The sequence below is a fragment of the Sphaerodactylus townsendi genome, linkage group LG06 (genome assembly GCF_021028975.2).
Source record: "Sphaerodactylus townsendi isolate TG3544 linkage group LG06, MPM_Stown_v2.3, whole genome shotgun sequence".
Lineage (NCBI taxonomy): Eukaryota > Metazoa > Chordata > Lepidosauria > Squamata > Sphaerodactylidae > Sphaerodactylus > Sphaerodactylus townsendi.
In genome coordinates this window covers 44,474,616-44,499,282 of record NC_059430.1, presented here as the reverse complement: position 1 = coordinate 44,499,282, position 24,667 = coordinate 44,474,616, and the positions used below count along the sequence as shown (strand labels likewise).

Sequence of the window (24,667 nt, the reverse complement as noted above, 5' to 3'; positions counted from 1 at the left end):
CCAGGAAGGGGAGGGACCGTTGGTTTCCGATCCTATGTAAACCCCGGCCATCCGACAGGGACACGTGCCACTTCCTCCGCCTTGACCTGGTGTGGTTGTGAGCGGAGCCTCGGATGCTCTGAGTCCTTGCAAGGGGGATGCTGGGGGGTCTGGATCAAGGAGACTAGCGGGTGAGCAAGTCGCCACAGTAGTGGCTGCAAGGGGATCCAAGAACTTTCAGGCTTAACGATTCCCCCTCCGTTTCTTTCTTTGTTTACTCTGGGCAAGCTTGTGTGGGTCTGCTTCAGTCGTGATGTTTTTGATTTTTAGAAACTGAGCGGAATATCTAAAGAGGAATGAGCCTGGCTTAGACGAGGCACGTGGGGTCATGCGGGGGTCTGATGACAAATGTTGATATGTGCAATGTTCTGGGTTTGGGAAGAGCGGATTTTCAGAGTCTTGTTTGAAGGCAGAATGGGCTGATTTCAGTCATCTAGAACAATGGTTTAAATCAAATTGCACATTTAGAAGTTTGAATGTTTCTTTAATGGACATGCAGATTAACTAGTTGCTGTAACACTTCAAGCATTCCCATTTACAAGCCAATTACAAGCTGCAAAATTGTATATACTTAGATTCAAAAGATATATCTGATTCTCTCTGGGTAATGGCCTGGGCAGTCCAAAATGTTCCAGAACAGACTTGTAATTAACATACCAAAACAGATAGGATGCTCCCATCTTGTTTGCTTGATAGTCATAAAATAATTATACTCTTGAGCATTGAATGCATGACAGCCCGAATAAAATAATGAAAAAATAGCTATGTGTTCAGGCTCTGTGGGTGATCCTGGTGTGACAGAGTTGGGTAGGCCCCTATGTCCACTTTGTAGGCCCCTACGTCCACTACAGTGCCTAAAATAAAATATGAAATAAGTAGGTAAGGCGGGTAGATGTAGACGGGAGTGATCTCCAGTATTGCTTTTCTCTGTCGGGGAAGGAAAAAAATGGCTTTTTATTTATGTAATTTATAATCTGCCTTTTGCACTTGGACTCAAGACAGATTACGCAGAGTGAGTCAATATTATTAACACAATGGGATATTCAGTAAAAAAATATATAATAAGATCAGGATTGTAGAACCAGTCAGAGATCTGGAAACAGCTGATGGGCTAAAACTGGCACAATATTAAAGATTCAGGATTACTTTGCTTGGAGGGTAATGATCAAATGTTTGCTCTTTTGTTCCTGGACTGTGCAATTGTTTTCTTTGGGAAGAGTGTAAATGTCTTTAGAAGACAAAAAAAATCAATATATAAAAGATCTTCAAACTTTACATATGCTTCAATTATTATTTTTCTGGATAATATTTCTCTGAATTTCACAGCATATTGTCCAAACAGTTGGCATTTACAAGATAGAAAATACACCAATGAAAGATGTGTGACAACCATAATTACAAAAAATATTGTTCTCTCTCTGTGTGTCCCCCCTGTCTCTCCCAGGAATACTGCTTTTGCTTGCCAGTATGTTTGTGCTAGTAGAAATGACAGATACTGTGCGAATACCTCCGTGGCAATTTGAAAGGAAACTTAATGATGCCATCACAGAAGAATTAAACAAGAAGCTAGCAAATAAGGTAAAACTAGAGTGCTATAGGCCAGTTTTTATTAAAGTATTGTAGTATATAAATAAATATAGGGGTGACCCCAGTTTTCATTACCTCAACAGAAATCTAACATCGAATCTAGCCTAACTCAGCTTCTCCCCCAGTTCTTCATAGTTTCATAACTTCTTTAAGAAACTTGATTTAATTGAATATTGGAGCCAGTAGAGAAAGCAACTGGATAATAATTTAATTCATCTACAACTATTGTAGATGAATCTAATATACACCTCTCCCAATGTATCCCCCCCACTCCCCGAACATCATACTTAGCAGGAATGTGGTGGTCCGTGGCTCAAAAGTTATCTGCCTATCCTCAACCAGAGCCTTTCCAGCTCTGGCCCTGACCTAGTGGAAATCACTATCTAGTGAGACCTGGGCTTTGTGGGATTTTTTACAGTTCTGTAGGGCCTGTAAGACTGAGTTGTTCCACCAGGCCTATGGTTGTGGGCAGCAACAGTTTTCATTTAACTGGCCTCTCCTTCCCCTGCCTTCCTTTTTCCCCTCTTCTTCTTTCTACTTAAGTATTTTAGTGTATTTTCCCTTTCCTGTGTTGAGTGTTTTTCCTTTTGTTTCCTCTCTGACACCACCACTAGTTCTGAACATTTTAGCAGTAAGTAATATTGAAGCTTTAACTGTAAATGTCATTTCAATTATGTTGTGAGCCCAACTTGGTCAGGAAATAGCTGGTTAGAAATTTAAATAAATAAAATGCAAAAAAGCATACCAGTATTTTTTAAAAATGATCCTCTACCAGGGATTATTGTGAGAACTGCAATAAAATAATTGCTGAAGATACTAAATTTCATGATTAAATCTATAAGTGCCATGGTGGCCTGGCACCTGGGAATTGTTGAACTGTGTTAGAAACCTTCTTTAGAGTGATGTGCACTAATAGGAATATATTCAAGAGTTAGAAATCTTAGTATTTAGTACAAATTCAGTAATGTACAAATTCAGTGTGATCCTTTACTGGGGCCATATGAAGCTGCATTGTACTAAGTCAGATTGTTAGAACATCTATCTTGGTATTAGCTAGTCTGACAATAATTCTCCAGGGAGAGAGAGATCTTTCCCAACCTGTCTCTTGAAATCCTTTAACAAAAAATGTCTGAAATCGAAACATTTAAAACATGCTTGATCACTGAGCTCCATAACATTAGTAATTGTGCAAATTGATATTTTTATTAAGTGTAATGTGAAAACAATTGTTCCCAGTCGCTGCCAATTTGAACAGACTGAATAGAATTGGGAGCAAATTCAGTTCTGCACCTCTCTGTTGTCTAGGTGTACTTGCTGTCTAGGTGCACCATAATAAAATCTAGGAAAGCAGAACAATAAAGAGGAACTAAAAATAAACAGTGTTGAGTCCTCTGAGATACATGCAGCAATGTACCTTTGGAAATCTATTTTTTACTAAGATCTCAATTTATGAGCGATATCTATCTATCAAGTTATTATGGTTCAGTTCACCAAGATGGTTTATTTGTACAGCCTTCATGTGCATAAATTCTGACATGCGATTTAAGGAAGGTTAACGTATTTTTTTCTTGTTGCTGGGACCTATTGCTATGTAGTCTCTTTCCTCAACAGGTTGTGTATAACGTTGGCCTTTGTATTTGTCTGTATGACATCACAAAGCTGGAAGATTCTTACATCTTTCCAGGAGATGGTGCATCACACACAAAAGGTCTGTCAAATGCTTATCTTAATCCAGTTTTTTTGGAAATTAAAACTTCTAGATACCTGACAACTTCAGGTCTTCAAGAGTTCTTTTTAAAATGGATCTTAAGAAGAGCTGGCAACACCATAACAGTTTAAATGCTTTTCACTTAATCTATGTTATGACTGCAGTACAGGAGAAAATGCCAAGTTCATCTGGAAAGTCACTGTTACTTGAAGCCAAAATACTTTGATAAATGCAGATTCTGTTTAATAGTACAGTCTTTGAGACCAAGTTATGGTGACTATTCTGGATACCTCACATTTTATCTTTTTCTGAAATTCTCACAAATGTGTACTTGATTTGAATGTTTATGTATTCTTCTGATGTGGAAAATTAAGGCAAGATGGCATAATTGCACATTAAGAATTTTCACTCGGGCACCTAACAGCAAATTGTTGCACAATTAAAATTGTTACAGAACGAAGGCATCCATATATAAGTCAAACATTGCTGTGCTTGAGAAAGTGCAAACAATTACCTGTGTTTTCAATTTGCAAGTGTGGTCTATTACTTCCCATGCTGATTTGGTATGAGGGTACACTTTAGCAGCTCATGAAGTCTTAGATGGTTCACATTATAACTTTAATATTAAAAGAGTGTTATCTAGGAGTGACAAACAATTCATTTTCCTGTAATTCTGTAGTGACATTCTACTATTTTACATTCTATGGGTCTGTACATTTGTATATAAATGATACTTATCATCTTTTTGCCTTGACTTTTTGGAGAATCAAAACAATTGGCAGAAGTCTTATTCCATTTTCTATTTAATTTGTCATGTCTATATTTGCTAGTGAGTCTTAAGAGAAATTTCACCTCTTTAGAAGGAGGGCAATCTTATTTGTGCTTCCTTTACCGCTGCACTTCATCCAGTCACTTTATTATTTGGCCTAGTTTGGGATCAAAATCAGTTATTTTTGATCTCTTACACCTACAGAATCCCCCAAAGCTGATAGAGCTGGCCAGAAACTTGGTTCTTGTTCTCTGGAATGAGACAGAATCTAAATGAAACTTCAGGATTGAGAAGGGCAAAATCAGGGGTGTGTGCTGTATGTGAACTATGTGAATATCACAGATAATAGGTGAAAGTTAGCAGGCTTAGTAACCTTGAGGGAAAGTGTGACTATTCATCAGTGGTATAAATACGAAAATGTGTCTTGCAGGTACAGTGAACCTGGTTTTATTGCTCTGCTTTGCATTTACCCACATCCATTAAGCGCTTCTCTTCCTATCTTAATACCCCCTTTTTAAGGAATGAAGTTTTTGGAGCAAGGAGAACTTCTACAGAGTCTTTCCATTCATCTATGTATACTTTCTGGAATCACCTTTCCACACAAACCTGAGCCTAGAGCTCTCATTTTTAAAAAAATTAAATCTGCTAAGAACATTTCCAAAATGTACTGGAGCTTTAGTTTATAGATGAGTAGGGAATTCTACCATAAACATTATGCTGATGCCTGATTGTGTCCAGCTGTGTTTATAGAGAATACAGAGTTTTAGAAAGACAGATTTCTAGTACATGATAGTTGCATTTTAATGTACTCAAGGAAAAGTCACATTAATTGTCTTTTTTGTTTTCAGTGCATTTTCGATATGTTGTATTTCACCCATTTCTGGATGAAATTCTGGTTGGGGAGATAAAAGGCTGCAGCCTGGAAGGAGTCCATGGTAACTCTTCTTTTACTACTGAGGAGGTTGGAACTCATGAGAAAGAATTCTTGAAGGGAATGGAGTTATCGCAGAGTGCAATGTTTCTTTAAAATGACATAATTGTTGTGTTGCCTTATTGGAGGGTATTCCCACCCATTCAGTAGTCTCTAAAGCTTGCTTTGGAGTTGCCAATTAACAATACTATATCACAGAACCAATCCACTTGAAGAGCCACCCCAACTTCAGCCAAGGGGACTTTGCTTGCCAGCTCTGCCAACTTATCACTGGCCTTAGAAGAGGAAGAAGTTGATCCCCTCCTCTGCCCTGGCTGGAATACTCCCTGGTCATTAAGGAGAAGTCCAGCAACTTCCTCCTTGGCCTCAGACTCTGGCTTCTTTTAAAGGGGATTGCCCTTCCTTTCATTGGTCTTTTGGGTAGCTGAGCCAGGAAAAGCTCACTCTGGGATTGGGACCTCCTCCTGCCTGTCTTTGCCTTCCAAGCCTTAGATGCTGCTTTCCCAGAAACTCCTAAATCTCCCTTTCACCTGTGTGAGTGCAGCTGCCAGTAGTCTGCCTGATTGCTTGCTGATGGAATATGGCTCTACTCCCTCAGTCCCCCAGCCTGACTTCTGCTGTGCTGGCTGAAGGAAGCCTGCTTCCCTGGCTCTCTAAGAGAAGCCCTCTCCTCTGGTTTCCTCTGTTCTGTCGCCTTTCTCCACCCTTAGCCAGCCTCCATCACCCAGCCCTGCAGCATCCTGGTGAATTCTGGTCCTGTGTGCAGCGGGTGAAGTGAGCTTCAGAGAGCTTCAAAACCATTCCCAGTCCTGGACAAGTGGCAAGTGTGTTTCTTCCCTAGGGAACCAAGGATAAAGACCTGAAATATGCAACTAACTCCCAGCTGCTTTGAACCCAAGACAATGTGTCACTGTCATCCTGATAATGAGACCTCTTTTGATCCTCAATGCAATGTATTTTAGTTCTGTAAAACACCTGGATTGTCCAGTTCTCCATCTTGCGTTCCTTGTGAGAACTAGATTCATTGAGTTAGGATGTCAATGTGGAAATCTATCTCCTGAGACTTGGATAAAATATCAGTTCAAAGGAAACTAATCTGTTCCACTTATGTTTCCTTTTAACTGATTGAAGTTGCCTATCAGTGGAATTGCTCTTTTGTAGTCATAAGACATTGTCAAAAAATCTGCACACATCAAAGAGTGTGCAGATTTTTTTTTAAAAATTTTTTTTAAAAAAGCAAACTTGCATATACATACAGTAGCGGGGAGAACAGGAGAAAAATATAATTTCAATTTATACCCCACCCTATCCTCGAAGGGCTCAGGGCAGCTAACAACATAATTAAACTAAATACATTATAACAATATTACTAATAAAATACATAAAAACTAAAAATAGAATCAAATTACAGATGGTGACTTAACACTACAAACCTAACAATATGCTAATAACAATAATAGCAGTACTATATTAATACACATCATCATACATCAAACTAGATCCAAACTATATCAAACTACCCTGTTTCAACAAAAATGAGACCTACCCCGAAAATAAGCCTTAGCGTGATTTTTCAGGATTTTTAGAGGATTCTTGAAATATCACCCCTACTCCAAAAATAAGCCCTAGTAGTATAGTGCCAATAACAGATTTGTTTGTGTGTTCAAATTTGGTCTAATACTTTGGAATAGTGGAGAGAAAGCTAAGCCTGTGTTCAGATCCTTATTTTGATGTGTCACTGGGTAGCCTTGGAAAACCTTGAAACTGTAATATCGCATGTTATCTGAGTTGTCCCTATATTAATTTGAACTTTTCCTGCAGTTTCTCTTGGGTTTTTTGATGACATCATCATTCCTCCAGAATCCCTACAGCAACCTGCCAAGTTGTATCTTTTGAATAACTTCATATTGACTGATCTATTAAAATGTGCTTACCTTGAAACCAACCCTGTGTGTACAAAGCATGATAGGTTACAGTGGTGGCAAACCTATGGCACTCCAGATGTTCATGGACTACAATTCCCATCAGCCCCTGCCAGCATGGCCAATTGATTCGCCACCACGGGATTAGGATGTTGCTGCATGTTCTGGCCACTACAAGTCTATGGCAGTTCTTTAATGCTAGGGTTAAACAGTATAACATAGTCCACCAGAAAAAAGTATGTGCAGCATTAGTGTAGTGAAGAGCAAGTGTAGATTAGTGTAGTGAAGAGCAACAGAGGGAGGAAGCTTGTGTGGCTAGGTCAGCTGTAGGTTGGTAAATAGTAGTCTATTCATTTTCTACCACATACTCTGATATATCCAGCAAGAATTCCTGACGGCTTTCCAAGATCTGCATTGGGTTCAATTTTCCTGTTGTGCAATCTAAATAAGATATGTTAGTAGATCTAGCATGAAGAAGTGTGAGAGGGAGGGCTATATAGAGAGATATATGATAGGATTTAGAATATAGAAAGGGTTTCATGTCAGGATCTTCAATGCCTTGCATTGCATTTCTGCCTTAACCTTCTATTTGCCCAGTGATGAAGCTGAGCAAGTGTGGGTCTGGGAATATGAGACTGAAGAAGGAGCCCATGACCTGTATATGGATACAGGTGAGGAGATCCGTTTCCGTGTGGTGGATGAGACCTTCATCGATACATCCCCAACAGGCCCAAGTTCTGCAGAGCCTTTTGCATCTGGTGCTGCAGAAGAGGCCCTGAAGAAGGAGGCTCCCTATACTCTTGTGGTAAATAATTCAACAGTGTTTCTCTCCACACTGCCATTTGAAATTAGGAATCTTGACTGTACCCAAATGACTTTAAGTCCAAGCTGACATTACACCTTGGTGGTCACACACAAGAGGAAAGGTTACTAGAGAAGTAGAAATAGTAATTGATAGGTTGCATGTTTCAATATAGTAGGGTAAAATTTGGTAGATGGGTACTAAGCATTTGAAAGATGGAAACCAAGTGGCATGTGTAGCCATTCACACTTGTTTTTGAGTAATTTGGGTGTGGCGTGTCATCAAAGCTTAAACCTGTAATTAAGCATATTAGGTATTGAATATCCTCTGGTATAGGGGTGTTCCTCAGCCAGCCATTATTTTAAGACATGAGGTATAATGTTTAGGAGATTCTTGTAGACCACCATTGAAAAAAAACCCAAATGGAATACCACAAAAGGTTAAATGGATAATGAAAATGGGTTTTTTTCTTAAAATCTCATCTATATTTTTTATTCTGGATAGGGATCAATCAGTGAACCTGGTCTGGGCCTCCTATCCTGGTGGACAAACAGTTGACCAATGAAAGAGAGCATTCTGAACTACAGAACTTTGCAACCTGAAAAAGCCTACTTTATCTTGTATGGACAATGGCAGTGATAAAGAAATTTTATTTTCTCACTTCTGGCTAGATCTGAAGAATATCTTTGTGGGAACATCTAGGGTGGCATCTGCACGAGATAACCATCTATGAAGCCCTGACAGAATACACTCAAGAGACAATCTCTTTAATGAGTGGAACCTTGTTAAAGTTCTTATGAGAATTTCAGCCAATAAAAATTTGCAGATACATGAAATAATTCTCAAATGAGAGTTTTAGTGCTGCTTTCTGTTTCATGCTCTAATGAAGATGGGGAGGATGTTGTGGAAGTTAGCATGTGTTTTGACTGCATTTGTTCCATTTTCTCCATTTGGACAGAGATTCTTCCATAAGCCAAGATTGTATAGGAAAGCAATGAGCTTTCCCTTCAAGACTGACAAGCCTTGGTACAGAAGGCTGGGAAAACCCATGCCTGCCATCATGTTTAGCTGCGATACTACACAGATTTGGATGGACTATATTGCCTTCTGTAGATGAGTCCTCTTGAAAGCTAGAAGACTGATGACTCATCTAAATGTATCTGCTGGAACAAAAATCCTATGTTTGCTACTGGTTTTCTATATTAGAAGGTAAATATTCCTGCCTTCTGTCAGAAAGGTTTTTCCTTGGCCATTGAGTATAGGGGCAGAAGTTGTTAGCACATGTTCAAATTCTCTCTCGTAAAAAAACAATCACTTCCAGTTGGAAAAGCAGTTACATGGGAATAAAGCCTCTGAAGATTGGGCACCTGGCAAAGGGCCACCACACTGATACAGAGCAAATTCCAATATCTTGTGTGGTTTTGCTGAATTACTTTCTGGAAGAGGGCATCCTTGTGAGGGTTCCTCTAAAGCACCTTAGACTCGGTCCAGCTGTAATCATAAAAACTTGTTAAATGGACTTTCCTTTCATATTTATACTCTGTAGTGATGGCTAGAGGGTTTTAGAAATGGTTCTGTTGACTTCACTTCAAAGACTTTGAAACACAAACTGGAGATCTTGATTACAGGACTTCAAGGACAATGGGATAAGATGCCCTGTGAATATCGTATTTACTCAAAACGCCCCCGCATAGAAGACACCTCCCATGTTATAAACCTGACAAAAATATTGTAGGATGTAACTGTAACTTGTATTCAAATTTAAGATGAACCTCTGTTTCATGGCATATCTGGGGTGTGGGGGTGTGAATCCAGTCATGCATTTGAGTGAATACACACTAAAATATGTATTGCTGCAGTTCCTGTTAGGGGTACTTTTTTTTTAGGTAGCACAGTCTTTTTTTATAATGTTTGTACAAATGTGTATGTCTGCTTTTGTGAACTTCATAAACATTTAACTGCTTTTATTTAATCTGTGAGTCTAAAGATGGATGTCAAAATAAAGTACTAACTCCAGCCAAACTTTAATTAGCTTTGAACAATGTCTCCACTCACCACAGTTTTAGGATTTTGTCCATCTGTACAACATTGGTTTGGATTCAGTAGTCCATTAGGTGCTAATGGTTGTGGATCTTTCTTGCATGCCTTCCCCCACCCCCATTGGCTGCTGAAAGAAGTGGCAGAGATGTTGACTTTGCTGCCTTTCCCACCTCATGGTTAGGCTACAGTGAAGGACAGGTCTGCTATAGTGCAAGATGGTTGAGTGTTGAACCTCAGCAGCTGCACTATTGGGAGGGGGAGGTTAATTTCCTGCTAATTTATCTTGTCCTTCCCTATTCCATGTTGACTACACAGAATAAACATACTATAGTGTGTTTTATATGCTAATTGTGTAAATTAAAGACTAGGTTAATTAAAGACTCATCTAAATATCTTTCATTGGGTTACAGCTGTAGCAAAAAAAGCCCAACCCATGTAGAAAGGAATACTTAAAGCAGCCAAACAAGGAAAAAAAACCACTATGAAATTAGCCCTCAGGACTGAAGAAAAGTTATACCTCAAAGCTTTCTTCCAGCACTTTGTATTTCAGTTCCATGGTCTCTGGACTAACCTTAAATTGCATCTTTGTAAATTTTGCACAATCGACTTTGGGAAGTAATCACAACACTAACATGTGGAGAATACCAGTTCTTTAAAACTGAAGGTAAAAATCATTACCAAGTATATAAAATCTTGGAAATGTATTTGCTGGCTAGATTTTTTTATATTATTTTTAAAATCAGTTTATGTTTCTCTTTTTTGTGTGTAAAAAATGCCATCTAGTCACAACCAATTTATGATACTGCTATAGGGTTTTCTGGCCAAGAGGTGTTCAGAGATGTGCATAGAGTCCCTGGGCTTTCTCGGTTGTTTCCCATTCAAATACTAACCAAGGCTGATCCCGCTTCACATGCAAGACCCTGGCAATATTGGACCCTGGACCATGTAGATCAGGAAGTGTTTCCTTTAGTTTTAATTGAATTGGACCAATTGCTAAATTAGTCACTCTTCCTCCTTTTCATTCTTGTGCTCATATGCTCAAACAGAGAGTCTCACATCTAGCACGTAAAGGTGGCTTCAGCCTAGAACATCACTAATAACAAAAGGAAGCTACTACAATCAATTTTTGTGCATGAGTGAATTGTTAGTGGTTTTATTGCACATGCCTTTTTCCTAAGTGGTCGGGCGTCTCTTTTCTTTTGCTGTCAAGTCACTCCTGGATTTTCAAGATAAGAGATAATGGGAGATGGTTTACCATTGCCTGTCTTCACACCACACCCTTGGTATTCCTTGGAAGTCTCCTCTCCAAATATTAGCCAGAGTCAGGCAGGTGTCGGGTTTCAAAGGTAAAACTTCTGATACTACCGGTATCTATCTTGCTTACTTTGATCTTATACTTAAATTTGATCTTATACTTAAATCGGAGAAGGGGAAGACACTAATCAGTGTTGCCCACATGAAAGCTGCTGAATAAAGGAAGGGTCCAACGCGAAACCACCAGAGCATTGTTCTTCCAATGGAAATTACCATCTTCCGTGTGGCTCTCTTGGGAAGCTCATTCAATGGGCATCACTACCTAAAGCACTGCATTGTTGAGAAATTCACAAATTTGTAGAGATGACAAAAACATTGGCAGAGTAGAAATTCAGCTTTCCTCACACACTGCTATTTACTGGCACAGTTTCTTGAAATACTCTCATGAGACGCTGGGCCCTGTTGCCTTATAAGCCTCAGGCTGAGAAACGGAGTATTAGGAGTTACTTGCAAAGCTGTCTAACCTCGAAAATGAAGACCTGGGAGCAATGGAAATTGGGAGCTGTAGTTCCTGTCCCCTCCTGGTAGAAAATCAGGAAAGGAGAATGAAGGGCATCAGGTGATTGTTTTGGCATCAAGTATAATTTTGTCTAAAAAGGATGGTCAGTTTTGCTCAATGAAGTCACATTATCCTTTGCAGAATTTACCTTTTCTAGTCAAATGTATACTGCTAGTTTCAGATACAAAGGTTCAATCATGGGTTTGATTAGACTACAAGGTAGGTAAATAATCTTGAGGAATTTTTAAACGCTGTGTCAAGAACACCTTTAATCTCTACTTGGTGGTCCACTTTATATTGTTCGTTCCATATGGAAAGCAGAAGGGAGCAGCTTTTAAATTAAATTAACCTAATCAGATTGTAAAATTTGATTTGCAAGTTATGCTAATTTTTTATATCATTGGATGTGATTACATCATGGCAATAATCTGCAGCTGGTTTATTTTGACCACATGGGAAAATAGCTGTAGCACAATAATTGTAGAATATCCAGCAATCTGTGGATGAAACCCTACATGGATGCAACTTTTATTTATTTTAGTAGACAATGCTTGCATTTAGAATTGTGAGGGTCAGAGTCATATGTGGTTTTTGTTTAGATGAGACAATTGAAATACTACCATTGTGTTCTTATTTGTTTATTCGCTGGAAGATTATAACTGCTGTCCAGGCTATTTTCATTGGACGTACAGGGCTTCTAATGCCACCATACCTGGAAGATGAGGCTATGAGTGAAAAACTAGCATCTGGGATCATCTCAGCAAACAATCCCAATGTCTTGTGTTCCACTAGGTCCCAACAAATGAGGTACATTTTGTGAAGTATCTTTCATTGTAGCACAAGATGGGACCCATGTCTTCAAAGGCAGAATTATTGAACATCCCAAGTACATCCCAAGGATGCAAATTTTGCTGCAGCTTTTTCCATTTGCTATAAACATGTCCCATCCAGTTAGTGAGCTGATTAATTGAAACGTAGCATTGAGATTAGAAAGCATTTGCTTAATGTACTTTTAAGTCTCAAAAAAATCCCCAAAACTATTCCTTAACTCTTTTCTCTTTCAATAGATATTATGTGCCTTAAAAACCCCTTGAACTATTTCCTTCCCTGTTAGCTCCCTCTGTAAAACAAATTTGATAGCAAGTAGGCATAGTTTATTCTTTCCCAGATATTGCTGATTGTATAATTTACAGCCCAATCCAGATGTTGGAGGGAATGTGCTGTAGGAGTGATACAGGCCCACACTGACATGCTTGCCCACCTCACCAGCATAAGTGGCACCTAGTCTGGCAGGGAGGGCAAAAGGTGGTGGGGGTGGGGAAAGAGGTTTCCACCTTCAGAGCTGCATTGGTGTAAAGGATGCCAGCACAGCTGGGGGCAGACTAGGAGTGTTCCCAGGGGTGGAGCCAACAGTAATTGGACTTTCAGCCCGGGAAACAGCCCCAGCACTGCCCTCCGACTCACACCATGATAACACGTGATGTAAGTGTCTGGGTGGCAGCGGGGGCAGCAGCACTGCTCAGAGCTCCATTGGAGGTGCCACAGAGCCACCTCCCCCATGCCATCCACAATTGCCATATAGCTCCCCCCCTCTGGATTGGGCTGTAAAGGTATCAAATAGGGCGAAAATGTGATCAATAGGCCAGTAACCGTACATTTCTGAATTATTAATAGGCACAGCTGCCATATCTGGTAGGCTTTGCATTTGAGAATGAGGAGTTTTGGATTGGGAATGGACACTCCTGTTGTTGTTGTTTTTTAATTCTTGTGACTTGCTAGTTGTCTTGAGTTGCTGCTTAGTACAGGATACTGCCTAGCTTGCTCATGTGCAAGCAGCAGCACAGTGATGTTAGAAGGACCATCCAATTTCTGCTTCCGGCTTTCTGGTTTAGAATATAAACTAGTTAGTTGAGATGTGATTTAAGTGCCACATTATGGCTGAATTAGAAAACTGAACAGGGACAAATTATTTGCCCTTTCAAGTAGCATTAAAAAGCCAGTAAGGTATAGTGGTTAGATTAAGAGCTGGGAGGTCCAGGTTGTAATCTCAACTCTGGCCAGTTCCGCACAACGCAAATAAACATTTTTGAGGCTGAAATATAAAATGTTTCCTGTTGGAACTCCACACAGCTTTTTCCTCAAAACATTGGGAAAACATTTTATTTTCTCTCAAAAAGTTATATTTTGAAAATACTAAATGGTGTTTTATTTCCCACAAGACATTTTTTAAAAGTTCCCTGATAGCTGTGCAGAAAGCAGGAAATGTTTTCTTTTTCCCACTTGAGTTACCAGCTTCCACTTTAATTTTCAATATTTATTTCACAATTGGTGGCAACACATTATTCTAGTAGAAGCACTCAAAACAAATACGAAAACTGATTTTAAAAAATGAGACTAATTCCTGGATACTAGGAACACCAGCAGTTACTGGATGCAAAGAACTATCCATCTCAAATAATATTTCTTATTTTTGGTATCTCTATTATGTTAATTGAAAAGAAAGAAAATTCCAAACACAACAATATGTTTCCATGCTCACAAAGTTTTCTGGATCATTTGATTCTGGCTCAGGCTAGAATGAACCCACTCACGTCTAACTCATGATATCCGCTCTTCTGCAATGATCCCCCACAAACCTCCCCCTCAACCCCCTACATAGTAACAAACATAGAGAAGAAAAATACTTGCCAAGTGATATCTCTACAGACACAACTAGCGTTTCCCTGGAAATTGAAATATTTCAATATTATATTGAGTTATCTTGGTGGAATCAAGATCAAGTCAGCTGGCTGATCTCAGATCATGAAAAGATTCCGAGGAACAGAACAGCGCCTCTTAAGCCGATTCAGTACAGCACATTTATAACGAGTTGTAATCGTAATTCAATGTATCGTGGAAGGCTTTCACGGCCGGAATCACTGGGGTGTTGTGTGGTTTCCGGGCTGTATGGCCGTGTTATAGTAAGTAGTTCTGAAGGCCGTGTTCTGAAGATGCCAGCCACAGATGCAGGCGAAAGGTCAGGGGAAAATGCTACTAGAATACGGCCATACAGCCCGGAAACCACACAACACACCAATCGTAGTTCATTTAACTATTGCAACTCGTTATAAATGTGCTGTGTCGAATCCACCTTCTAGACTCCAGAAAGTTGGTCTGGCCGCAGCTCCCGAAGCGTTACCGCACTCTGCCCATTCTCTTTGTCTTCGCCCTCTCTTCCTTTCAAGTCCTTGAGACCAGCGGAGTTTGTTGCATCCTTCTGAAAAGGAAGCAATACTGCAGGAATACGCAATGGAGAGTGGATTCCGGAGAATGAAACCTAAAAAGGCAATCAGGAAGTCTTGCAGGCTTCACCGAAATAGTTCAGCCCCGTTAGTTCCTTGCGTGTGCACAAAAACAAGCGCTCACGCTGTTCAGCAGTCTGAATCGGAACCGCCTCCTTGCTGAACCTCTGAGGGGAAGCGTACACTCAAGCGCAGGCGCTCTGCAACCGGGAAGCCAAGCTACTGCCCACACAAAGACTACAACTCCCGTCATGCTCTCCCTGCCGTCGCGTGCGACCTGTTCCTTCCACCCTCCCGTTCACCCTTCCGTCGGCTCTTGCACATGCGCGTTGGGAGCAACGTCCGGAGCAGGCAGGCAGTCTCTCCCTAATGTAAGATGGTGGCCGGTCTGGCAGCGGAGCGCGCAGAGCCTGAAGATTACCCGTCTCTCACCTAAAGGTCGTTGGAGGAGCTCCCCGCAGCCCCCTTCCCGCTGCCCTGGAAGAGAGAGGGCGAGAAAAAGAGCGAGAGAGTATTCGGGAGCCCGACAGCCGGTCGCCGTGGAGCAGAGACGACGAGGCGAGTGAGTGAGGAGCAGCAGCCATAGCTGGGGCTGGGGGAGCCGGGTCTGCCTGGTTACGAGAGAGCGGAGGCCTCGTGGGGAGGCTGCAGGCCTCGTGCCCCCTTTCCCCCGCTGACGGCTTCACCCCTTCGGTGGGCACCGGGGCGCTCTCTGGCTGGAGAGGCGGGAGGAAGGAAGGGAAGGGATCTGGCGAACCAGGGCGGCTCCTCTGCCCGCAGTCAGGGCCCACCAGCTCTTCCGAAGGGGCTTCTCGGAGGCTGCCTGCATTTGGTGGTCGGGGAACTGCTGTAGGGACAGAGTCTGGGTAGGATCCCGAGGCTACGGTGAGACTTCTCGTGATGGGTGGCCTGGCAGTAAACAGGGTCGGAGGGCTGCGGTCCAGGAGCTTCGCATCCCCCTCGCCACCGCCGTGTGCCTGTGAAGTAGGTGAGAGGGAGCCTACTGCCGGAGGCGACGCATCTTTTGCAGATTTTTCATAAGGTTGGCTGGAAATGTGTCTCCTTCTCCCTCTGTACGCTGAAACAGGCGGAGAAATGCCCAGGCTTCTCCAGATCAGCACGTGTGTTGGTGGGTGGCGATGAACGGTGTGAGTGTTCCCTTTGCGTTATTCTTGGCAGGCCTTTTGACTTTGCTGGGATTTTTTCCCCTCCATGTATGCTTTCCTGTCTTTAAACATCGATTTCTTTGTTTTATGGAATGAAGAAGTTAAGTTACAGGATTTTGCTACTAATATTGAAGGTCCTGGGTTGTTTTCCTTTTAACATGCAAGTGTAATTGTTTGTCCCTGCCACTTTTTATTTTAAGTATTATATTATTTTTTTCACATATATATTTATAATGATACAGGTTTTTCAGGAGGGAGAGTAATTCCAGGGAAGAACACGTCCTGTGTCTGATGTAAGTTAAAAAAATACAGAAGCGAGTAAGTGGTGCCTAAAAGCTATGCTATACCTCTTACTGCTAAACATAGAATTAAGCTCTACTGAAATCTTGATGACTTACTTGTGACCTCAGATTATATGGATTTTGGTAGGAATAGTGTGATATGCTTTGTTGTAGTTGTGCTTCTGTATTTATTTTTTTAAAAATCAGATATTTTAACCTAAATTTCTTGGAACTCTCTGCCACATTACCTTGGTTATAGATACAACAAAAACAAATGGGAATACTGTAATTATATTTTAGCATAATTATTATTACTACTTTTTTGAAACTGTAATTTATTACAGGTTTAATGGAACAAGCTCTAAAATGTCAGCTTACATTTGACAGAACTGTAGTTTTAGGAAGTTGTCTTTTTAAGAAGCTGCTTAATGTAACGGAGTATTCAAATGTTTTGTACCTTACAGCTGTCATCATTCTGTTGATTTTCAAATCACAAACAGAAAAAATACATGTATCTCTTTAGAAACACTTGTCAGTTAGACTAGGCAGAAATACAAGCAAAATTTGTTCTGAGAGTGAATGAATGGTGTTTGTGTGGTATGGAGGCACAAAGACTGAGGAGGCCTTCATAACTTTGAATATGTTTTATTTTTGACTACTTCTAGATACAAAGTTAAGTATTAAAAGTTCTGTGCTCACCTTTTTGTGTCTCTGAGATGATATGTCTTACAAGTATCTTTAGAGACCATTAAGTTTATATTAGCCTAAAAGTAAAATACAAGTTTTAGTGTGCAGAATTTGTACACTGCTTCTGCATTAATACAATATAACATGTTTTAATGCTAGTGTTTCCAGTAATAGCACATCCTTTTTGATGACCTTTTTAAAGATGCATGTTTATTTGTGATCTTAATTTAAAATGTGATTTCATTTTAGTGCATAAAGCACAAGAACAGAAAGCTAGACAGAATGTATTTGAATCATATATCCTGGGTTTTCAAACATCTGTATTGAGAATTTAGTTCTAACATATGTTCTACAGCTGAGGGGAGGGAGTAGTATTGAATAACAGCTACAATAATAAATTCTTCAGGGTTAGGGTTAGAGGAGTATCTTCTTATTCAAGTGTAGACTTTTTTAAATCTGCCATTTCACTTTAAAGTATGCAGCATCCTGTTAAAATGGGAGCAGTTGCTTACATGGCAAAATGACATTGTCAGGTCGCTCATTTTTTGCAGAGCATGTATTTACTCTTTAGTTTATGCATCCTTCCTGTCACCTTTTACCTTAATGTTTCTTCTTTTCTAATTTTTTATTTCAAAAAAGAAAACTACAAATTGAGACATTATACTACAACAACAAAAAGAAAGAAGACGCTTTACTTAAAAACACACAATTCTTGCATTTCAGTTTTCCAAGTCAATATTGTGCATCTTTCTCATTCCTTAGATTAGTCAATTTTACCAATGGATCAGTCTCCAAACTTTTCTGTGCCCATTCTTTAACTATTGGAGCTGTTTCTCGCTCCCAGTGCCTCACAAAACACAAATCTAGCAGCCAGGATAAATTATAGAATGCAGGGGATAGAAAACTTTGGTACATAGTTAAGTAACAATACTTTAATTGACAAACAAACTTGATCCAAAGCTGAATGTTTCTTCAGCTGGGACAGGCAGTAGCATCTTCTCTAGGTCTGTGCAGTAAAAATATTGGGCAAAGAATTCTATGTAAACTTTCGGTCGGTGGGAGAATTCAAGCATAAATGGGATTTGCAGAAGTGTTACAACTTCAAAGCAAGTAATCTCAACTTTCTCCCTTCTGTAGTACAGCAGGGAAACAGGAAGCGAATCTTTTCCCTGTCACAGGAAGTTCCTCTGAACATAGGTAATACAACGAGACACCCATTTGTTATGGAACTAATATTGAAGACAAATGATTATTTGTCATTCACTTGCAAATCTAGAACATGTCTGTTTCCAAGAAAGAGTGGAGGAACATTTGCAGAAAACAGTAGTGTCTTCTGTAGGTAATCCTGCATAAAAAGATACACATGGCTAAAAATTGTAAAAACCCTAAAGTTTTGACTTTGGAAGTGGAGGTGAATTTCCAATGTTGCTTTCTTAGCAGAAATAATTGTCCTAAAACCACACATCAACCATACCATCAACTTGACTTGCATATGTGGTATTTATTCAGAATACTATTGGAGTTTTGAAATACTATGAATGTTTCACCAGCTCTAGAAACGTAATTGTTGGAAGGTGCTACATGACTTCTCAAAAAGTCATCTAAATAGAACTTGTATGTTAGGAGCAGGCAGTCCCTTTGTACCAGGTTCTTACATCTGGTCCACAATATAGCCTTCAGTCTCAAACTGGGCTGTTCCTCTCATATATTTTTCTCCAGTGTGAATGGTATTGGACTTTTAAACAGTTTAACAAAATTCTTCATCACTTCAGCTGCATGTTCCTAGTGACAGTGAATAATAGAAGACCTCTGCCAAAGTTTGTTGTGTGCACCCTTTCAATATACTTAAAATGCTGACATGTTTAAGCCTTTTAAAAGTGTGGTGTTACATTAATAGATGTGGAAGTCATTTGGATATTGTTTCTGATTCTTTTTAAAATTTCTCTGGATGATTTTAGTCTATAGTCTGCTTTCTCAATGGGGCTCACTGAGATTCAAGACACATTACATCTACAGGGATTGGCCACAGCTCAGAGGTGGAGGAAATAGTGTCCAACAAGCTGCTTCTGCTACTTCCGGTTCTTCAAGCAGCAGGAAAAGAAATGTGTGTTTGTATACTATTTGTTATGTATACATTGATAATGGAGTTGAACAATACATTTTCAAAGTGGGATATGGGAAGCACTCCTAGTGATGCATGAATTAGGTCATTCCAGTACTATCACTTGCATAACAGCCCATGCCTTAGTGGAATACTACTTATTTGGACACGAACTCTGTTGGCGCCTAAAATCATAGAGTTGGAAGGGGCCATACCGACCACCTAGTCCAACTCCTTCTCAATGCAAGTTCAGTCTAGATCAGCGGTTCTCAACCTGCGGGTCGTGACCCCTTTGGGGGTCAAATGACCCTTTCACAGGGGTCGCCTAAGACTCTCTGCATCAGTGTTCCCCATCTGTAAAATGGATAAATGTTAGGGTTGGGGGTCACCACAACATGAGGAACTGTATTAAATGGTCGGGGCATTAGGGAGGTTGAGAACCACTGGCCTAGATTATCCCCGATAAGTGTTCATCCTCATTCTTCTTAAAGACTGACAGTGAGGGGGAGCTCACCACCTCCCTAGGCAGCTGATTCTACTGCTGAACTACTCTTACTATAATTTTTTCCTAATATCCAGTCAGTACCTTTCTGCTTGTAATTTGAACCCATTATTGTGAGTCCCATCCTCTACTGCCAACAGGAGCATATTCCTGCCCTCCTCTAAATGACAGTCTTTCAGATACTTAAAGAGAGAAATCATATGCCTCTTCAACCTCCTCTTTTCCAGGCTGAACATTCTCAAGTCTCTCAGCCTTTCCTCATAGGGCTTGACATCATCCCTTTCCTCTGTATCTGCTCCATTCTGTCCACATCCTTTTTGAATTGAGGCTTCTCGAATTGCACACAGTACTCCAGATGAGGCCTGACCAATGCAGTGTACAGGGGGATTATGACATCTTCTGATATGGATATTGAGTATTAGTTGATACACCCCAATACCATATTAGCCTTTTTTGCCACTGCATCACACTGGCTGCTCATATTTAGTTTACTTTCATACCCCCAAGATCTTGTTTACGCACCCTGCATTTTGTTCACATCTATCCACTTTTCCTGTATGTTCAGATCTTGTTGAAGTCTACTCAGTTGTTTGCTACTCCTCCCAATTTTGTGTCCTCTCCCCCCTTATAAAAATATTGAAAAATATCAGGACCAGCCCTGTTGCACAAGGCTGGTCACTTCCCTCCAATCAGATGAATTGCCATTGACCATTACTCTTTAGGTGTGGTTCTCCATCCAGTTCTCTGTCTACCTAACTATCCTAGAGTCCAGTCTGCAATTCTCCAGGTTATCCATCAGAACACAATTAGGAACCCTTTCAAAAGCTTTGCTGAATTCCAGGTTAAAAACATGCACAGTGTTCCCATGATGCAGTAAACATGCCATTCGATCAAAGAAGGAAGCTATGTTGGTTTGGCAGGACCTATCGGGGACAAATCAGTGCTGACTTCCCTTGACCTTCCCTTGGTCACCCTTGAGCTTTAGAAGCTTGCAGATTTACCCCTTTGAAATCTGCTCTAGTATCTTCCCTGAGACGGAGGTCAGACTATCTGGCCTGTAGTTTCCTCTCTTTTTATGAAGATTGGGATAACATTCACCCTCCTCCAGTCTTGTGGCATATTTCCCATCTTCCTAACAGGTGTTGAAGAGAACAGAAAATACTCTGCAAGCTCTAGACAGTTCTTTGAGCACTTCATTGGATATACACCAGTGTCTCCAGTTATATGGAGCTTGGATAGGTAGACTTGGAAATATTTTCACCTGAGACCTTGAAGAGGGTAGACGACAAATGGTCAGAATTGGCATGGCTGTTTCATGAAACACCTTGACATCTTTGAGATTAAAATATCACCTTAAGGAATTTGATTTGGGGGCATCATAGTAAGCGTGACAGGTGTGTTCACAATATTATAAGTTGCAGTATTTTGGATTTGCTTTTGGTGGAGTGTTTTGGGAGGCAAGTAGTGTTTAAATTGATAAAACATAGACTTGAATAAAAAATTCTTTCCTATATAGTCTAGTAGTAAGCTCCTTGTCTTGAGTCTTTAAAATATTAATTTGAAAAAAATCAGAACTTTTTATGATTAAGAGGTATTAGTAAAATAAAAAAAAATTGATTTGACTTGGGAAGTAGTTCACAGCCTGTTTAATGATTTAATAGAGGTAGCTGTTCTTGTTGTAAAACTTGTACCTATAAATGGATCGCTGTTGTAGTCATGCTTGCCTCTTAAACAAAAAGACAACCTCCCCAACAAATCCACCGTTCTACCTGTCATTAAAATATTCCTAGAAGGCCATCCAAGAGGAGTGAGTTTTGCACTGAAAACTGCACTAAAGCAAGCAAGTTGATATCTATTGCATTAAGACTCATGATGGGATCCCCAGGTGTTAATTGGTGACCCCAGCCTTTTAGAACCATGTCAGTTTATTTTCATTAACTAAGCTTAGTAGTAAACTAATTTCACTTCTCCTGGCATCTTTCCTGACGGCCGCAGCCACATTTTCAGTTTTGTGTATGAGCTAGAGACTGAAAAAATCTACTTTTGCTGTACCCTGTCCATGGTACTGCAGCTGAGGTGACTTCTTTCCATTCCAGTAAACAGCTGTTAACAAACCTCTGCCATCTGTATTTAACTTGTTGGATTAATGCAGCAACAACTGTTATATGTTTTGAGTATTTTTCTTGGAATGTATTATGCAGCAGTGGTATTAGTGAGTGATGGGCTGTACTAAGTAAACATAAGGGACCTCTAGCAAAACATGGGGGAAGTGTCAGCAAGTGCATTGCTTAAAACAATTGTTCAGTTTTTTTTCTCTACCTGTAGCAATCTTCATGAAGAGGGGCACAGATGGGGCACAGACATGCCCCCCTAGTCAGTCTTTATAAAGATTTTAGAAAAATATCCTGTTGATTATGTTGACATTCCAGTATAAATATGGTATGATTGCCACCTATCTGCCAGTGTGGGGTGTTGCACTTATTCTCAATTTGACATGAGGTTGGAGTTACTGATTTAGTTTCTAGCAGTATGAGAATGTTCCTAGTTGACCCTCCTGTGCTAGACCATAGATCTGAATGATCAAAAAGTAGCTGAAGATGTTTTACTGTTGGCTTTTTAGCTTGGTAGCAATCAGCTGAAAGGCAAGAAAACTGAACTGCTTGGTAAAAGAAAAGTTTTTTTCATTTGCGGCACTTGGGTTTTGGAATGCTTTCTCCTTATCTATTTGGGGCCAAGCAAAATGAAGACTTTTTCAAATTTATCCAGCCAATTTTTCTATTTTTGTTTTGTTTCTTCCCGTTTTGCAAGTCATTTTAAGAGCTGGATGAAATAGAAATTGCGTAGAGGCTACCTAGGTGAATGACGTATGGTGGCATAGGCTTCTTTTATATTCACAGCAAATTAACCCATATTGTGTATTTTGTAAGTTACTGTAGTTAGGCAGTTGACTGGGCCATTTTTCCTTTTGCATAATTCTAGAGTTGGTTTGCACACTTTTTGTTCCCCCTCTTTTTGGTTTCAGTGCATTTGCCTAATGAAAATGCCCACCTTAATGTGTATAAAAACGTGTACTGATCCAGTGGTTCCCAGTCTTTTCAAGGATGAGGATGCCTTTCAGAATTTTTCCCAAGCTCCATGAGATAGTAGTTGCATTATTAGTATCAGTTGCGTCATAAAATACATAATGGCAAAAGGCTACTATGAATTCCATTACTTTTATAAACAAATCAGAACAGCACGTATCTGCATTTGAAAAAAATAGTAATAGTAATATAGCTGAGAGACATATTAAGGTGTGTTCCAGATGTTTAGAACAAGGTGTTCTGAGGTGCAAACCAATCATAAGAACCTAGCGGCAGTTCAAAACCCCCACAAGCTCAATGCCAAGTAGTTGCCGTGAGTGGAGTTCTTCTCTAAATTCAATAACTTTGAAGCATTTGCCAGGAAAGAACTACTTCATGGCAGATGTCTTGTCATGCTTACCACAACATGAAAGCAAGTGGGAAGAAGTGGTGAACAAGATATTTTCACCTCAGCAGCTGAGATTGGAAGTAGTCATCTGGAGCCAAGCAAAGGAGACCCTCCAGGGCCCAACAACCGGGCCACAGCAGGTGAGGCCTGGGGTCACATCCCATTGGTTAACCCACTCTTACAGCAATTAATCAAAGAGGCTATGCAGGAAGTTACAGAGGTGAAGGAACTGACTAAGGAACTGTAGGAGAAGGAAGGGCTGTGTGCTGCAGGCCGGACAAGCCAGATTCAAGCTGGGCAACAGGTGAGGTATAGTCAGCCAGTCTGGAGTCAGGGCAACCAGCAAACAAAGGCCTGGTCAAGGCAGTCCAGAGTCAAGGCAGGCAGCAGGAAAAGGCGTTTTGAAGCGTGTTTTATGAAGCGTTTTTGAAACGTATAATGAAGAGTTTTTACACTGTTTCAAGTCACTGAACTTTACTGTCCATCCCAACAGGCAGTAGTTGTAAAAAGAAACCATTTGTTCCTCATCTGAGAAATATTCTGAGGAGGAACTGTTCTCTTCATCCTGCTCCTGTTGTCCAGCCACCAGCACTATCACATCCCAAAATTTAGTGGCTTTGTTTGGCCTTGGTGGGGGTGCTCCAGGTCAGCTCCTTTGGGGTCCCTGTTTCAAAGTCATAGGTATTCCATCATCATCTTACATCTCTCTCTCCCTCTTCAGGGCTCCCAAAGTGAGAATCACCCTGTGGCTTTGTTCCCCATCCCCTTGTGCCTCCAAGGCATCTCGTCAGGCCGGCCAGGGACAGGTTCTTCCTCTGGGTTGTCCTGATCCAGACAGCTCCCATTGCCTGATCCTTCATTAGGGCATCCTTTATTTGGCTCCCCTTCGTTGGTCATGGTAGACCGCATAAAGGGTGGTCATAGAACAAATGGTTAGATCCAACCTCTTCCCAAGCTCCAAACTCAGCTTTACCAAAATCAGTTTATTGCAACAGAGTAAACAAACAAGCACACTCCAAAGGTTTTTTGCTGGATTTAACTGTCTCCCACTATTAAGCTGTAGCCTATATCCCCAACTATGCACTCTTCCCCCAAACAGACAAAAGCGAAAGTATTGACAAGTCATGCAGTTCCTCTGAGGTTGGAACCCTAATAAAGGCCAGGTGCTATCTGGCTCAGGAGGGAGAACCATTACTACTAGCCTGTAAACTACCTAACCTCTTCACAAGCAGGGATCCTTTGGTGCCTCTGTCACCTGGACTCCCCAGGGTAATCATGGCAAGATCCTAGAGAGGAGGTCTTGACATAATTATTCAGTGACATGCAAGGAGAGCATGAACACTCAAGATCAGTTGTTTAAACTATATTAAGCCTTATTTAAATTAACCAGCTTAGCCCTGAGATGACTAAACTTCTTTTTGCAACTTGGCAAATATGAAAAACTGTACTGCAAAATGAAAAAAAAGAAGAAAGAAGAAGAAAACCTGTATTGGGATTTAGAAACAGAAAACTACACACATGTGTTAAAGTGAGCATCAGTGCTGCTGAAGAAAAGTGGAGAGCCTTA

General features: G+C 40.4%; 2 protein-coding genes across 6 annotated transcripts in view; both read left to right on the top strand.

Moving 5' to 3' along the window:
* The first annotated feature begins 13 nt into the window (after positions 1-13).
* POLR3H (RNA polymerase III subunit H) lies at positions 14-9,780 on the top strand. The gene is made up of 7 exons (XM_048500641.1): positions 14-170; positions 1,484-1,617; positions 3,238-3,334; positions 4,952-5,038; positions 6,856-6,919; positions 7,554-7,761; positions 8,263-9,780. The coding sequence occupies exons 2-7, from the start codon at positions 1,507-1,509 to the stop codon at positions 8,314-8,316; spliced, it is 621 nt and encodes a 206-aa protein (XP_048356598.1). The 5' UTR covers positions 14-170; positions 1,484-1,506; the 3' UTR covers positions 8,317-9,780.
* Positions 9,781-15,226: 5,446 nt separating this feature from the next.
* The window catches only part of CNOT4 (CCR4-NOT transcription complex subunit 4), a 66,880-nt gene continuing 57,439 nt past the window's right edge, over positions 15,227-24,667 (top strand). For 4 of the 5 annotated variants that reach the window (XM_048500580.1, XM_048500578.1, XM_048500579.1 and 1 more), the window contains exon 1: positions 15,227-15,454. The gene's annotated coding sequence lies outside the window, so the exon portion shown is untranslated. The remainder of the gene's footprint in view (positions 15,455-24,667) is intronic. The other variant, XM_048500575.1, reaches the window with a different exon arrangement.

Coding starts and splice junctions, on each gene's coding strand:
- POLR3H (XM_048500641.1), top strand. CDS start 1,507: ATGTTTGTGCTAGTAGAAATGACAGATACTGTGCGAATACCTCCGTGG. Junction 1,618..3,237: donor ACAAGAAGCTAGCAAATAAG/GTAAAACTAGAG, acceptor TTTCCTCAACAG/GTTGTGTATAACGTTGGCCT. Junction 7,762..8,262: donor AGGCTCCCTATACTCTTGTG/GTAAATAATTCA, acceptor TATTCTGGATAG/GGATCAATCAGTGAACCTGG.